Source organism: Oncorhynchus kisutch, linkage group LG11 (genome assembly GCF_002021735.2).
Source record: "Oncorhynchus kisutch isolate 150728-3 linkage group LG11, Okis_V2, whole genome shotgun sequence".
Classification (NCBI taxonomy): Eukaryota; Metazoa; Chordata; class Actinopteri; order Salmoniformes; family Salmonidae; genus Oncorhynchus; species Oncorhynchus kisutch.
The window spans coordinates 42,178,736-42,196,254 of record NC_034184.2 but is presented as its reverse complement, the minus strand read 5'-3'; the positions used below and the strand labels follow the sequence as shown (position 1 = coordinate 42,196,254).

The following is a 17,519-nucleotide window of genomic DNA, read 5'->3' as shown; positions in this document are numbered from 1 at the left end:
AGGTAGTTTAACAAAATCTGGACTAAATAATTGTCAGAATTATGGTCACAGTGTATTTGGGTAGTGCCAACCTTCAGTACTGGAAATAATCTTGCCACTTTTAATTTGCCAGATAATGTACAAACCACTTTTGAGCCTATATAGAAGCTATTTGGTATTTTGCCGGGTTAATCTGCTAGTCGGAACAAGGAAACTCGAAAATGTCGGACTTGTTAAATGGATGCAGTTATACACGTACCGCGTTCAACCAGTCAGCAAGTCGGACATTTTTTGTTTTCTAATTCCGACTAGTTTGTGAACGCGGCATTTTCTTCACACGTCATCACTAAAACACACACTGATGTAATCAAACAGAGACTTGGATTGGATAGTTGTCCGCGCACCAAGCTAATTAATTATTTGACATGAGTTTTCAAACTATCGTCCCAGATAGGAACACCGAAAATGCGAATGGAATCAGAATAAGTAGCTAGCTAGCTATTTATGCTACACGCATAGGATTTGCTCTCGTAAGTTGTCTTCAATATAAGCAAGCCAGGAACAAAGCCAGTTAGCTATTTGCTACACTAGCTAACGTTAGTAAATGTTGTTTGTCTCTTACTGTACTACAATACAGTGACATCTAGCCTGCCAGTATTTACACTATCCTACATAAGATTTCATGCTAGCAATTCAAAAGGGAGAACATTACAGTACCTAGTAGTGTACGTTAGTTAGTCACTAAAGCAATTAGCTAGCTTATTTAGCTAGTTCTAAAACGGTGTTTTATAGCTAGTGGCGCTGGTGTTGAAAAGCTTGGAAATGATGTATACAAGTAGCTTGCTAAACTTTGGTGACCCCCGTGATGTCACCTTTCTAACAGCCCTCTATCAGATCGCTAACTGCTGTATGTGTTTCATTTTTAGGACGAACGGCCTTCAGTTCTGTATGGAACTGCAGAATGTGCCTTACACACACCAGTCACCATGAGATTACCAAAATTGGCCAGTGTTTTTGTCTTCTTGGGCTGCCTGGCAGCTTACCTGATGTTTGTTAAGCGCCACTATGATGGTGTAAGGCCAGCCATCTCCAAAATACCACCTCACTTCCCACACAGATTGGGCTTGTCGGGCAGTCCCAACAGACCAACATCCTCAGAAGTGGTCAGCGGACGTTTCCATTATGGCGTTATGTTTGATGCTGGGAGCACAGGGACAAGGATCCATGTCTTCAAGTTTCAGCTGGAGGACAACGGTACAGTACATGTGTGCATTGTTGAAAACAAATATATTACACTGGGAGAGGTAGAAATGTTACCTACATACCTCTGAACCCAAAATTAAAACGTTGTCTCTCTTCCATCCATTAATGGACTTGTTTTGGTGAATAGTATTAGGAATAGCATCTGCATATGTAGTTGACCAAAATGGATCAATTAAATGTAGCTCTCTGCATTGCTTTCAGAATTTGTAATCTATGTGCGGTAGCAAAAGTATTAATTACAGATTTGAATCCATGTGAGACATGTAAGGCTTTCAGGCTTAATTTGTATTATGTGCCTCATATTAGGCTTACTCTACCCCATACCAGGAATCCCCCCAAAAAGTTACTGTAAAGCATCGCCAAATGGCTTAGTTACCGCATTATTTCAACATTAAGCTAAATAATTTAAGTGCTGTTTTGGCTTTATTATTAAACCAATGATTGTTATATTCTGATGGCTACCAAGCACGCAACATGTCAAGTAGAGGTTCACAGAAGCAATGTAGAAATTCTGAGAAGATAGAACATGTCAATTTTTATGGCAGTGTTATATAGGCTACTTTATAATATCACACTGCTTGCCATGGCTTTGGTGGTAACTATTAGCATTACTCAAATCTACATTAGCACCCTACAATTCTTTCAATTGTGAATTAAATGTCAACTGTATTTCACTGCAATGGGCTTCATGCTATTTGTTCTGTCTTTTTCTACAGAGGCTCCTAAATTGGCACATGAAACATTCAGAGCAATAAAACCAGGTCTATCTGCATATGCCGATGACCCAGAAAAGGTTACCAACTTCATATCTATTTGAAAAGAACAGTCAAGATACTCCTAAATGTAGACCATCTCTTGTTATTGCACTGACGTTATCTTTAGAAATCTAATCTCTTGGTTCCACTGTGGTTTGTTTCTTAGTGTAAAGAAGGGATCCTGGAGCTGTTGGCTGTGGCCCAAGGCAGCATTCCCTCCTCCGTATGGAGCAGCACTCCTCTGGTCCTCAAGGCCACTGCAGGCCTCCGTCTTTTGCCTGGGGAGAAGGCCACACACCTACTGGACAGGGTGAGCCTTTCACCACTGGCCAATGTCTGTGGACTCACTGTGTAGATAGATTGCCATACCACAAACACTGCACAGTTCCTACTCTCTCACCTTGTGGAGTTAGCATTTCCGTTAGCTGTTTTGTTACATTTCACCCCGATTTCAGATTTTACATTGGAAAAAGACAAGAGTTGTGCTGGGAAAAGCATGTAGGTTGCCCACTTACAAATGAGCTAGGCTATGTAATTGCATAACTTGTCTAAATTTACCCCATGCTGTTGGTGGTCCTCCTGGTACAGTAATACCATCAGCTGAAAGCAATTAATGACATGAATGAATTGCATAAGTGACCTCTTTGTTTGATCACCTGTCAGTGTTCCAGGTCCTCCACGCCTTTCACAGATCCTCCTCTGCACCTCTTTTTTTTCTTCTCTCTTTCTCTCTCCATTTAAAAGCCTATGACAGTTTCACCTAAGGACTACACACCCTAAACCTGTTTAGTTTGTAGTTGAACTATTACGTGGCCAAGTGTTAACACACCCAACTCCTTTTTACAACAATGAGGGGTGTGAATTGAATGCACGTCATCCTTGTCCTAAAGATGCAGAAATGTGCTATCTATACAGCTCGTGAATAGTAGTATTTATATATTGCAAAGTTGATTTCATGTAGATAATACCTTATAGAAAGAATTGTGTCATGTACAGTTGAAGTTGGAAGTTTACATATACCTTAACGAAATACATTTAAACTCAGTTTTTTACCATTTCTGACATTTAATCCTAGTAAAAATGACCAGTCTTAGGTCAGTTAGGATCACCACTTAATTTTAAGAATGTGAAATGTCAGAATAATAGTTGAGAGAATGATTTATTTCAGCTTTTATTTCTTTCAACACTCAATTTGTATTTGGTAACATTGCCTTTAAATGGTTTAACTTGGGTCAAACGTTTTGGGTAGCCTTCCACAAGCTTCCCACAATAAGTTGGGTGAATTTTGGCCCATTCCTTCTGACAGAGCTGGTGTAACTGTGTCAGGTTTGTAGGCCTCCATGCTCGCACAAGCTTTTTCAGTTCTGCCCACAAATTTTCTACAGGATTGAGGTCAGGGCTTTGTAATGGCCACTCCAATACCTTGACTTTGTTGTCCTTAAGCCAATTTGCCACAACTTTGGAAGAATGCTTGGGGTCATTGTCCATTTGGAAGACCCATTTGCCACCAAGCTTTAAATTCCTGACTCATGTCTTGAGATGCTGCTTCAATATATCCAGATAAATTTTCCTTCCTCATGAAGCCATCTATTTTGTGAAGTGCACCAGTCCATCCTGCAGCAAAGCACCCCCACAACATGATGCTGCCACCCCGTGCTTCACGGTTGGGATGGTGTTCTTCGGCTGCAAACCTCCCCTTTTTCCTCCAAACATAATGATAGTCATTATGGCCAAACAGTTCTATTTTTGTTTCATCAGACCAGAGGACATTTCTCCAAAAAGTACGATCTTTGTCCCCATGTGCAGTTGCAAACCGTAGTCTGGCTTTTTTATGCCGGTTTTGGAGCAGTGGCTTCTTCCTGGCTGAGCGGCCTTTCAGGTTATGTCGATATCGGACTCGTTTTACTGTGGCTATAGATACTTTTGCACCTGTTTCCTCCAGCATCTTCACAAGGTCCTTTGTTGTTCTGGTATTGATTTGCACTTTTCGCACCAAAATACGTTCATCTCTAGGAGACAGAACGCGTCTCCTTCCTGGGTGATATGACAGCTGCGTGGTCCCATGGTGTTTATACTTGTGTACTATTGTTCGTACAGATGAACGTGGTACTTTCAGGCATTTGGAAATTGCTCCCAAGGATGAACCAGACTTGGCTGATTTCCCATGATGTCAAGCAAAGAGGCACTGAGTTTGAAGGTAGGCCTTGAACTACATCCAAAAATACACCTCCAATTGACTCAAATTATGTCAATTAGCCTATCAGAAGCTTCTAAAGCCATGACATCAATTTCTGGACTTATCCAAGCTGTTTAAAGGCAGGGTCAACTTAGTGTATGTAAACTTCCTACCCACTGGAATTATAAGTGAAATAATCTGTCTAAACAATTGTTGGAAAAATGACTTGTCATGCACAAAGTAGATGTCCTAACCGACTTACCAAAACCATAGTTTGTTAACAAGAGATTTGTAGAGTGGTTGAAAAATGAGTTTGAATGTCTCCAACCAAAGTGGATGTAAACTTCCAACTTCAACTGTATGTGGAAAACAGCTTCCAAACATGGTTGAGGAAGAACTGACCTTAAGCTTTCTATCTAGGTGAGGGAGGTGTTTGGGGAGTCTCCATTCTTGTCCAGAGGGGACAGTGTGTCCATAATGGATGGCACTGATGAAGGTATGTCTGGCCCTCACCCACTTGTAGTTTCACAAAACACGTCATTCCCTTGCAGGTGTTTCTAGTGTCATGTACTGTGGGACTCACATTTTTGTATCCAATAAAACCTTTATTTTTTTATTTATTTTGTTATAGATGCAAGATTCCCCCTTAATCCAATTAGAATTCAATGTTTTTACACTGCACCCATTTGGGTCTTAGTGAAGCAATATTTCCATGGCCGTGCCAATTTATGGACATTTCCTTTTTTAAAATCCTCTGTACATCCTGTAACAACAGTGTGAGTTTTTGATGTAGAACATTTTTTTCTCATTTGATAGTTCTTCTAATTCATAACCATTTCTAGATGTTCTTTCGTCTTGCATGATGAATTGGAGGTAACAGAAGTTATCACAGGACTGGATCACTGATTAGGATGTTTCTGCACAGTGTTGCATTGACTCTGAGAGAGGTCACTCAGTTTGACCCTGCCCTGAATTACCCAATGCATACAGAGGCATTTAGTGGATTATGGGAAAAAAGCTAGTTAAATGTGTCAATATCCGCTTTAACCTCCATGACTAATTACAGCAAAACTTTTGATAGGAGTGCAGAATTAATACAATTTGTAAATAATGGAGTTGGGACTGTATTGGAGCTCTCTGTGTCCAGTGGAGCGGCCTAGATGGTAGAGGCCCACTCTGGTCCATTACTGGCTTGTTTGAGCAACATCAAGCTGTTTGGTGACTGGCTATGTTTCTGTGGCTACTAGGTTCTGGTCCTTTGGCCTGGTATTGACCATTCAATTCTCTGCAATTATTGTGGGCATTAACGCTTTAATAGGATTGTTATATTGAAATAAGATATACATTGGTGTTTTGTGTTGAAAGCCATGTTTGATATAGGCACAAAAGCAGTACATAAAATATTTTAAATCCAATCCTTTTTAAAGTAGTTTATACAAGCAATTATGGGCATGTAGGATAATGTTTAGTTTAATCTCTGCAAACCGAATATCCTCCATTTGATTTCTGAGGCTGAAAAATGTTGTCTTCTTCCCCAAGTCTATCAGCTTGTTACAGTGGAGGTGACCTGACCCTTGGAAAATACCTTTTATGATTACTGAATTAATTTTGAAGTTCACGTTTTTGTGCCTAATGGACAAATTCCTCTGGCGTCATTGCTGAGCTGTAATGCTAAACTCCCGCTCGATCCATAACCGGATTTCACTGCCTTATTATCAGTTCGATTTTTGCCGCTCTTGCCCCAGATGCTAATCCTAGTGGAGATTACACATGCTTCTCTGAATCGAACAGACTTATAAAAAAAATATAAGTGGTATTTGAGGGAGGACGGAGGGATAAAGTGGGCAAAGTGTATGGTATCTAAGCGACAGTGTTTTGGTCATAATGACTACTAGCGCAGCACTCTTTTTAAAGTTGTTTGTTTGTAAATGTCAATTGCTTCTTGACATCTTACTGTAAGAGTTTTATCCTAAAGCTCCTATGATATAGTTCTGAGTCCATAAACTAGGAAAGGGTTGTTAAAGGCACTAATACACACAATGGAGTCCTACTCACTGAGTGCAAACATAATGTATATAGCATAATCTCCTCATTTGACCTAAATAGTTGACCCCTAAGCACTGTTGCATGACTAACTGTTAAAGGTTAGACATTTACATTTTTTTTGTTTTTTTTGTTTAAAGGATTTCAGTACAAACTATGTAAGAGGGATGAGGTAATCACCATCTCTTTATTTTTTATTTTTCCCCTCACAGGGATCTCTGCTTGGATCACTGTCAACTTCCTCATAGGTGAGATGCTTTCAAACTTTGTTTACTGTCAGTTGCTAATGGCATAGATAGCATTGGTAAGGATCGATATGGAGTAAACTCCAAGATTAAAGGTGTACTAGATGTAAGAGAAAATATATTCCAGTGGGAATGTGACCATCTACTAGGGATTTGCATCTTTCCCTTTCAAGACGATTTGATACGTATCCAGATACATGGGATACGATACTGGAGCGATATGTTTTAGTTTGGAACGATTCGGTGAACTAATGGCCAAGGCGTCCTGTACTGACCCCACCACCCTCAGGGGCCCTGGCCCCAAGCTCAATGTTCAGAACAGGCTTTATTCTGGTACATAAACAGAACACCAGCTAAATAGATTAATCAGGAAATGTTGATTACCTGTTATTGGATTAGCCTAGCGCTGCATCCCCAGTTCCTCCTTGGTGACCACACTGGCACACCCTCCCCCCGCTCTTTCTCCCCTTCTCTCTCTCTCCTCCTCTCGCTTTCTCTGCAGGGGGTCTCCACGGCTCTGACACACCCACTGTGGGGATGCTGGATCTGGGAGGGGGGTCCACCCAGATCACCTTCTCCCCCCAGGATGAGGTACAATAAGGCGACTACTGTGTTTGATAGGGGATGTGCATGCCCGTACACACACACACACACACACACACAGTAGATAATGAAGCCAGATCTCTTCTCTAAAGCAACACAAACTACCGGGATGTCCTCTCATCTTAGGGCTTAATCAGCAAATGCCACGCTAATCCGAAAGGGCTGGTAAATAAATGTTGTTGGACATTAGGTTGGAGGGGGATTTCTTGTTCCTTAACTAGGTCAGGCCTTGTACGTGAGGGATTGAGGACCAATTTACCATGTCATTACACTGCTTTTCAAAGAGTTTAAACTCTCCCGGCAAGCCGTTCACGCCGTAGGGGTGAAATTGGTTTTGCAGATTGCAGCAGGTTTTTTTTTTTCTCTCTCTTCTTATTGAGTAGATCCTCCTTGTCTGTTTGATGTTAAACAGCACAGTGTGATGTTGGTTGTATAAGCTCTAGCTGGTCACCCAGGAATTGGGGTTCATATAAGAAAGCATGTACCATTCTGACGTTTTTAAATCTAGAAATGTTTTGTTTGCAAATGTATAAAGCCACACAATTTTATGTGTTGCATCTTCTCTTTCTCTCCAGAAAACCATCCAGACCTCACCCATCAACTACATTACATCATTTCAGATGTTCAACAGCACCCACACACTCTACTCACACAGGTACTATCGTGCACTATGTTTCGACGGATAATTGGGCTTTTTGGAAAGCCCTCCTCCCTCTTTATGTTAAACCTACGGTGTGATGCAAACGGCTATATTATTGCAGCTGTCAATATATATTTTTATTGAAATGATTCCTACCATTTTTTGTTTGCATGGAGTTTTAAGAGGAAATCTGTAGCACAAATGTATATGGCTGTGTGTGTGTATATATATATGCTCTGAAGTACACTCTTTGGCTTAATAATATCTTATACGAAGGCTAAGTGCTAAAGCAGCTTTGGTAGGACATTTACAGTGGGACATTTACAGTGGGTATCATAAGTATTAACCCTCCTTGGATTTCTTTCATATTTTTTTGTGTGTTTGGGATCATGGCTTGACAGCAATTTGTCATAGATTTTCAAATGGATTTAAGTCAAAACTGTGACTTGCCGTTATTGTCCTGCTGAAAGGTGAATTCCTCTCCCTGTGTCTGGTGTAAAGCAGGTTTTCTAGGACTTTGCCTGTGCTTAGCTCTGTCCCGTTTATTTTTATCCTGAAGAACTCTTTGCCGTTATCAAGCACACCCATATAATGTAGCCACCACCATGCTTGAAAAGGAGACAGTGACGTGTTGTTGGATTTGCCCCAGAAGGTTTTGCAATTTGGCCAGAACGTGTGCCTTTGTGTTCTTTTATCTTCAGTATTACTTTAAGTGCCTTGTTGCATACATATGCATGTTTTGGAATATTTGTGTTCTTTTTACCCTCATTTAAATCATTATTGTGGAGTCTCTCTACAATGTTGATCCATCCTCAGTTTTCTCCCATCACAGCCATTGAACTCCGTAGCTGTTTTAAAATCACCAATGACCTCATGGTGACATCCCTGAGCAGTGTCCTTTCTGTCCTGCAAGTTCAGAAGGACGACTGTCTTTGATGTCTGGTTGGTTTATTACAACATCCACAGCGTAATTAACTTGACCGTGCTTCAAGAGATATTCGATGTCTGATGTGTTATTGTTACCCATCTACCAATCACTGCCCTTCTTTAAGGCTTTTGAAAAGCTCCCTGGTCTTTGTAGTTGAATTTAAATACTTGACCGTGGGATGTTACGGGTGTTTATATGTATGAGAGATGAAGGAAGGGGTAGTTATAAAGTTATGTCAACTCATATTATTTCAGTGTGAAATTTAGAATGATGAATACTTACACAATGACTATTTTTATTCATTTGTAGATTTTTTTTCTTCTTACTTTGACAGTAATAGAGTTGTGTAGATCAATCACAATGAAATCTGTTTCAATCCCAACAACAAAATGTGAACTCCAATGGGGTAAATACTTATGGTACATACTGTAGTTTAGTATTTGGCACTGAGGAGGGCTCTACCTGCTTTCCTGAAATGCAGCCCCCTCTGTGCTGTTGTTCAGAGAGTGAAATACATGTATTCTTTCTGTTCTCGGGTTAGTGTATGACCCTGCTATGTTTTTTGGCATGTTGCACAAACTGTATGACTACACACAGTCTGACACCTCTCTCACTCTCTTATTTCTGTGTATCACAGACTGATTCTGCTTTCTTTTTTTCACAGCTACCTTGGTCTAGGCTTGATGTCGGCAAGACTAGCTATCTTGGGAGGAATCGAGGGACAGCCTTGTATGTGGTTTTTCAGTTTGCTTTCATCGGTGACTTTTAAAGACCCTCCCCGTCCCGATAAATAAGCCATTATCTAATCTTTTAATAACATGGACCAAGATGAATTCCTTGCATGCCAGCTGTTGCTGTGATGTAGTAGATGCCTGGCTTTAAGAACCGCCAGCAGTCGAATGCCCCGGATGCAGTTCTCCATGGGGATTTTCATTTTATACACTTGAATTTTAATCAGATTTCTTTGATACATTTGTTTGTTGTATAATCTATTTATTCTCAATGTTCCCTCAATTTATTTTTGGTTATAGGGTTGCTTTAGTGTGCCACCAGATGTCGGCCAATAGTCATAAAACCTGTTGGAGCACAGCGATTTCAGATGCTGTGTCCCCTTACGGCTTTATACTTATTGTGGAAATTGTTGGCCAAACGACAACACCACGTTAGTTCGATGTTTATTTTTGTAAAATGTAGCCTTCTCCAGCCATAGCTTTCAAATATATCCCGCCTGTGTACCAAAACATGTCTTATGCTGGTCAGGTCAAAATTCAATGTGCATTCTCTCTGTTCAACAGTAGAGGGCAGCAGCACAGAGCTAGTAAGCCCCTGCTTGGCCCCGGAATACTCTGGCCAATGGGAACATGCAGAAGTTCTGTATACTGTGAAGGGCCAGAAGGCAGGTACGGTAAAAAGAGATTAATAACTAACTTAAAATGAATATTACTAACTCTAAGTACCAATTGTTACGCCAGTTAATGAACAATTAATTGCCTGTCAGATCGTGACTGATCTGACCCATTCTGGTGTGTATAAACAGTTTTGATTCTGTTTCAGGAGAGCCCATTTATGAGTCATGCCTTAGGAAAGTGGAGAAGATGCTGTATAGAAAGGTGAAGAAGGCAGGGGAAGCCAAAGATATGGAATTCTATGCCTTTTCCTACTACTATGACAGAGCTGTGGATCTGGGTGCTATTGGTAGGAACCTTACCTGCCTTTTGCCACAAATGAATATGCTGCCCAGTTTTCTATAATTGATATCTTAATTTAGTAACTGAATGTAGTTCTATTCTAATCACCCCACTAACTCAGATGAGAAAACAGGAGGGACTATAAAAGTCAGCGACTACATTGATGCTGCCAAGAGAGGTAAGACGGCGCACCCATGCGGCAGTTTTGTGTACTGTATGTGGTTCACTGCTACCAAACTGAATTTTGAGTAGAAACATGACTTATCCCTTATTCATCAACGTTTGAGCATTCACACATTTTTTATAAATAAGTAATCCAAGTTCTATTGGAATTTAGTGAATACTTGCAAGAAATCAGCATATAGTATGCTAATTTACAAGCATGTCTTGCTTTCTCGCAGTGTGCAACGAAATGGCGGTTACTTCAGGAGAGAATCCTTTCCTTTGTCTGGATCTAACCTACATCTCTGGGATGCTGCAAGAGCTTGGTTTCCCCAAAGATAAAGTATTTAAGGTAAGAACCAAATGCAAATAAAAGCCATTTATCATTCATTCGAAATCAACTGTGATGGTGTCGCACTGAGGCTGTGCATTTCCATGGGTCTGCATCGGACGGCCAAAGAGAACTGTGATTGGTGTGTGTTTTCAGCTGGCGAGGAAGATTGACGAAGTGGAGACTAGCTGGGCTCTGGGGGCTACTTTCCACTACATCGAGTCCCTCCGCAGTCAGTGAGCTGCCAGTCTCTCCTCTCACTTGTCACTGCCATGATGTGCCAGTGATTCTGTGCTGCAAAGTATGGTATGGGAAAATGCCCCCTGGTGATTGTACCTGTTAAGTTTTATCAAAATGTGAGTTTATATTACCAGTCGCCTTTGGATGTTTGACTTATCTTTTGGCAGGTGTGATTGTTTTGTACTTATAAAGGAATGTTAGTTGTATAGTAATCAAGCACATGGTGTATTTTGAAGGAGCATGACCTATTACATATTTGGTATTTTTAAATATAAAGTTGTTAAAATGTTAATGTCTGTACAATTGTATACGGTTCAGAATCATGAACAAAAATATTGAAGGCATATGTATTTTGAATGATAAAACAAATTGAAACAATTTACAGATTCAATACCTTTAATAGCATATTCTGCTCAGACAAGCCATAGCCTATACCACTGACATATTTTCACTATTAAACAGAATTGATCTTCAACATGACATTGGGGAGCAGCATATCCCCAGTCTCATAGGAATGCATCACACCACTCGTTCAGGCACTGGGAGCAGGATGCAGCATTCCTGGTGTTGGCTCCGCTAGTGACCTTCAGCCACTCCGTGAACAGCTCCCCGTCCTTCCGCAGCAGCAGGAACTGACCCAGGACCACAAAGGCCTAAAAATAAGAGATGCAGCAGTTATCCTAAATTAGGAAATATTACTTTGTTGTGGGCCTGTTCTGACTGCAGGTCAGCGATGTGGGGCTACTGTCCATGGTGGAAGATCAAAACAATCCTGGTCCTGGGCACTCAGTGGTGCTCTTCTTTTTGTTCTTGCCTAGCACTAACACCTGATTAGCGAATTAGGGGCTTGATTAGTTGAATCAGGTGTGTTGGTGCTACAGGGATAGAACAAACATGTGCATGTAGGATCAGGATTGAGACACCCAAAAATCCATAAACTGAAAACACTTACCCTTTTACAATAGGGCCTAAAAGTCCCCATTTGCCAAGGCAAACTCAATGCGAACTTCAGAGAGCTGCCCATTTCTGAAAAAACAAAAATAAAATTTAATTGAATGAATTTGGCAAATGTAGCCATCTAGTCTTGAATGTATGGAATTTGAAGTGCTGGGTCATCCACAGTATGCTAGTAAAAAGGAACAAATGTACTCACTTTGTCAAAATCTTGCTCCTCCAGTATCTTTCAGAAGACTTCTCCAATTCCCGACAGTGAGTCAGTGCAGTTTATCACTCATCGGTTCGGCAACAAAGTCCCCTGAGAAGCGGTCAACATTTCTACAAGAGACAGCTGTGCAATGATAGACTAGTAGTCAAACAACTAGGTTGTCTACCCTCTCACCCTAATAACAGATCTAGTTGTTTCTATGAGCCATAGGCCTAAATCTTGCACTTAATATTCCAGTAGGTCTAAACATGTTGAAATAACTAGCAGAGATGTTCACAAGTCTTTGAGGTAGAGTCCAAGTCAAGTTTCAAGTCCCTTTTGTCAATGGCTTTCTGCCTGCTGTTGGTTAGGTCTATAAACCTGGTAAATTATTTGAAGACTCCCTTTTTTGCAGGTGGTGGTGGTTGTTCTTCTCCACTACTGCTCTCTGTAACGGTGATGCATTGTCCCTACCAATCACACTCTCCTTCAATTCAGCTTGATCTTCATATGGTATGAGGATGGCATCATGATCAAGCCAGAACAGGTGGAAAGAAAGGTCCAGCAGTGCAGCCATTATGTATACATGGTCACCAAATGGAAGTTTTGTTGCCTGTTCATCCAAGTGCTCCATTCTGACATTCACAAACAACCCCTGGAATCAGCGTTTGAGTGACTGCCGCAGTGCTTTCACTAGACTGACTAGGTGACGACTTGTGCTCAGTATACTTTGCAGATGGTAGTTGAGTGACAGTACACAAGGAAGGGCAGCACTGAGTCACCACTTTCTCCCCCTGAATAAGGGCGGTGGCTTGGACAAAAGGGTCCAAAATGTCCGCTGGCTCCATTCCCCTGGTGATAAACAGCTCAGCTTCAAAATGCTTCTTTCAGACCACAGGTAGTATGTGGTAAGCTGCAAAGTTTAGTTACTGTTGGAGGATGATAGCCTAGGTGTTGGAGCATTGGGTCAGTAACCAAAAGCTTGCCAGCTGACAAGGTAAAAATGTGTCGTTCTGAACAAGGCACTTAACCCACTGTTCCTAGGACGTCATTGTAAATAAGAATTTGTTCTTAACTGACTTGTTGTCCTTTTAGTGGTCTGTGAGGTGCCGTCGATCCTCAACTTCAACCTGGGCAAACGTCCCACCATAAAGAATGAAGTTACAAGGAAAGAGCTGGAAAGCAGAATTGAGGGCCCCGAAAACTTCTTGAAATGTTGTCCAGCATACACAGAACAGAAATATAAATGCAACATGTAAAGTGTTGGTCCCATGTTTCATGAGCTAAAATAAAAGATCCCAGAAACTTTCCATACACAAAGAAGCTTATTTCTCTAAAATGTTGTGCACAAATGTGTTTATATCCCTGTTAGTGAGCGTTTCTCCTTTACCAAGATAATAGATCCACCGTCCAGGTGTGGCATATCAAGAAGCTGATTAAACAGCATGATCATTATACAGGTGCACTTTGTGCTGGGGACATTAAAAGGCCACTCGAAAATGTGCAGTTTTGTCACAACACAATGCCACAAATGTCTCAATTTTTCTTTTTACCTCTTTTCGTGATATCCAATTGGTAGTTAGTCTTGTTCCATCCCTATGGACTCGGGAGAGGTGAAGGTTGAGAGCCATGCACCCTCCAAAACACAACCCTGCCAAGCAGCACTTCTTGACACACAGGTCGCTTAACTCGGAAGCCAGCCGCACCAATGTGTCGGAGGAAACACCGTCCAGCTGGCGACCGGGGGCAGCTTGCAGGCGCCCGACCTGCCATAAGGAGTCACTAGAGCGCGATGGGACAAGGAAGTCCCGGCTGGCCAAACCCTCCCCTAACTGCGATCCTGTGCCTTAGACCGCTGCTCCACTTGGGAGGCCCGATGTCTCAAGTTGAGGGAGTATGCAATTGGCATGCTGACTGCATTAATGTCCACCAGAGCGGTTACCAGAGATGTGAATGTTCATAAGCCGCCTCCAACGTCGTTTTAAAGAATTTGGCAGTACGTCCAACCAGCCTCACAACCGCAGACCACGTGTAACCACGCCAGCCCAGGACCTCCACATCCGACTTCTTCACCTGCGGGTTCGTCTGAGACCAGCCTCCCGGACAGCTGATGAAATGGAGGAATATTTCTGTCTGTAATAAAGCTCTTTTGTGGGTTGAGCGGGTGTTAAGTGTGGCTTGTCCTATGAGGAACAAACCAAAAATATTCCTCACAGTATGGAAGTCACCCACCCCCCTTGCTTCTGTAGAAATGATTAACACCATTAATTTGGATTTTTTTTTTTTTTTCAGGACTAACTCCTCCAGCAGATTTCTCAAGATTTGGGGTCTGTTTCTGGCAGTGTTGTAAAAATACTTTAAAGTACTACTTAAGTAATTTTGGGGGGTATCTGTCCTCTACTATTTATGTTTTTGACTACTTTTACTTTACTATATTCCTTAAGAAAAGATTGTACTTTTTGTTCCATACATTGTCCTTGACACCCAAAAAATACTCATTACAATTTGAATACTTGGCAGGACAGGAAAATAGTCCAATTCAAGCACTTATCAACTGAACATCCCTGGTCATCCCTACTGCCTCTGATCTGGCAGACTCACTAAACACACATGCTTCGTTTGTAAATTATGTCAATGTTGGAATGTGCCCGTGGCTTTCTGTAATTAAAAAAAAAAACTAGAAAATGGTGTCATCTGGTTTGCTTAATATAAGGAATTTTAAATGATTTATACTTTTACTACTTAAGTATATTTTAAACCAAATCGTTTTAGATATTTACTCAAGTAGAATTTTACTGGGGGACTTACTTGAGTCACCCAGTAAAAGTATTTTTAGTTTTACTCAAGTATGGCAGTTGGGTACTTTTTCCACCACTGGTTTCTGGACAATCTGGACAGAGACTGACTGTGAACACTGACTAGGAACGCTTATTGTTGTAACTGTCATTGTTGCTCTATTCTTGTCCCATGTCTTGCTTAAGCAATATTTAATTTCATATGTCTGGCAGCTGTGTTTTTTTTTTAAATTTTTTGTGTGCTTTTGTTCTGTACTAAATTGCAAAAGAAAATCCTTTAAAATAAAATGTTTTTTGTTTTTTTAAAGAAGCGTGGCTTGGCGGGTCATGTTTCGGAGGATGCATGACTCAACCTTCACCAACTCGCCGGTTAGGGAGTTGCAGCGATGAGACAAGATCGTATCACGAAATTGGGGAGAAAAAGGGTGTAAAAATTACACACAAAAAAAGCCATTTTGTGGGGGGGGAAAGCATTCTGATTGGCTAGTTATAGGCATTCTGCCTGCCCAGTTATGTGAAATCCATAGATTTGGGCCTAATGAATGTATTTCAATTTACTGATTTCCTTCTGAACTGTAACTCAGTAAAATCGTTGAAATTATTGCAGAAATTGTTCATATTTTTGATCAGTATACATGTAGGGTTGCATTCGATTCCAATGAGCACTCAAAACCTGCCCCAAAGGCCTGAAAACTAGCCCAAATGTATTTTTCACAGCAAGAGTGTAGTTACCATATTTATACACTAAACGTTTTATTTCCAATCTAATGCATTCATACAACTGATCGGCAATTGTGATAGAGCTGAGCGAATTTATGTAATGGGTTAATGCGCCCAAAGTCGTTTGCCAGGGCTTTGCCTGCATTATCTCTTGATGTGCATCAGTTATAGCGTATTAATATGTTTTACAAAAAAGGGGTTGGAAATAGGCGTCTCCATAATGACAATCTACAGTTGAATTTGGAAGTTTACATACACTTAGGTTGGAGTTATTAAAACTCGTTTTTCAACCACTCCACACATTTCTAGTTAACTATAGTTTTGGCAAGTCGGTTAGGACATCTACTTTGTGCATGACAAAAGTAATTTTTCCAACAATTGTTTACAGACAGATTATTTCACTGTATCACAATTCCAGTGGGTCAGAGGTTTTGATTTGATTTGATTTGGATCTCTTTTAGTCCCCATTTGGACTAATCTTCCAAGAGTCCTTAAACATTAAAATACAATGTATAATACAAACACACTTTCACATATAACACACTATTACAAACATACATAATATACTAGCATAATGACCCAATAAATACTCAATCTAAAAAATATTGATTCTTCATCTACTATAGTCTCACAACATTTCTATATACTATATTTAAATTGTTTTAAAATAATGTTTAAATGTATATATTGAAAGGTTTCTAGTTTGCACGGTTAATTTATTCCATTTCTTTATTGCTCTAAATCAAAATGTTCTTTTGCCTATTTCTCTTTTCTGTCTGGATAACGCATAGATGGTGGACAATCTATTCCTAGTATTTACGGAATGCCTGTCTCTTACCAACTGAATACCGTTGTGAATAGAACTTGGCTGTTTTAAATGATGTATATTATGAAATAAGCATGTTTTTTTCAATTATCTTGTCAATTGATGACCAACCAAGAACATTGAGCATGACTGCAACAGAAGAACCATATCTTCACCTTAAAACAATCCTTGCGGCTTTATTCTGTGCATTCTGCAGCCTCCTAACTTTACTTGATGATGCATTTCCCCAGACCACCGAACAGTAGTTCACCTGACTCTCAATTAACGCCTGTGTTATTTGCTGAAGAATTTTTCCTGGTAAATATTTAGCTATCCTTCTGATTATGCATGCTGTTTTAATATATATTTTTTTACATAGATTAGTTATTTGAGACGACCATGATAAACAGTTGTCTAGCTGCACTCCCAATAGTTTGGTTTCTGCCACTTCTTCAATTTGTACTCCTCCCATACTTAATTGTATCCCATGCTGTTTTGACCTTTTCCTAGTTGAACAGACCAACATAACTTTGGTTTTCTTGGTGTTTAAAACAAGTTTGTTTTGGCAAACCCACTTCCTGATATTCTCCAAATCTCCTTGTAAAAGCCTGCTGTACCTGTTGAACTGATAAATTGTAGTATCATCTGCAAATATAGTAGCTTGAGTTTCAACCAAGGCATAGGGAAGGTCGTTGGTATATATTAAGTAAAGAAGTGGGCCAAGGCAGCTGTCCTGCGGTATTCCACAGTTTTACACATTAAGGGAAGAAAATTAACCATTGATATAGGTGGAATGTTTCCTGTCAGTTAGATATGACTGTACCTAATTCAATGTTACCTCCTTAAAACCATAATGCATTAATTTTGTCAAAATTATTTCATTATCCACTAAATCAAATCCTGCACTGAAATCTAAAAATAGTACACCTACAAATTTGCCATTATCCATAGCATTGAGCCACTGGTCATTCATGTCAACCAATGCAGTGGTAGTGGAATGGT

General features: G+C 40.3%; 1 protein-coding gene across 1 annotated transcript; it reads left to right on the top strand.

Moving 5' to 3' along the window:
- Positions 1-266: 266 nt before the first annotated feature.
- Positions 267-14,882, top strand: entpd6 (ectonucleoside triphosphate diphosphohydrolase 6). The gene is made up of 14 exons (XM_020495090.2): positions 267-509; positions 906-1,233; positions 1,959-2,035; positions 2,164-2,307; positions 4,594-4,669; positions 6,429-6,464; positions 6,964-7,052; positions 7,640-7,719; positions 9,297-9,361; positions 9,928-10,032; positions 10,187-10,327; positions 10,442-10,498; positions 10,722-10,834; positions 10,970-14,882. The coding sequence occupies exons 2-14, from the start codon at positions 966-968 to the stop codon at positions 11,051-11,053; spliced, it is 1,335 nt and encodes a 444-aa protein (XP_020350679.1). The 5' UTR covers positions 267-509; positions 906-965; the 3' UTR covers positions 11,054-14,882.
- Positions 14,883-17,519: the final 2,637 nt, after the last annotated feature.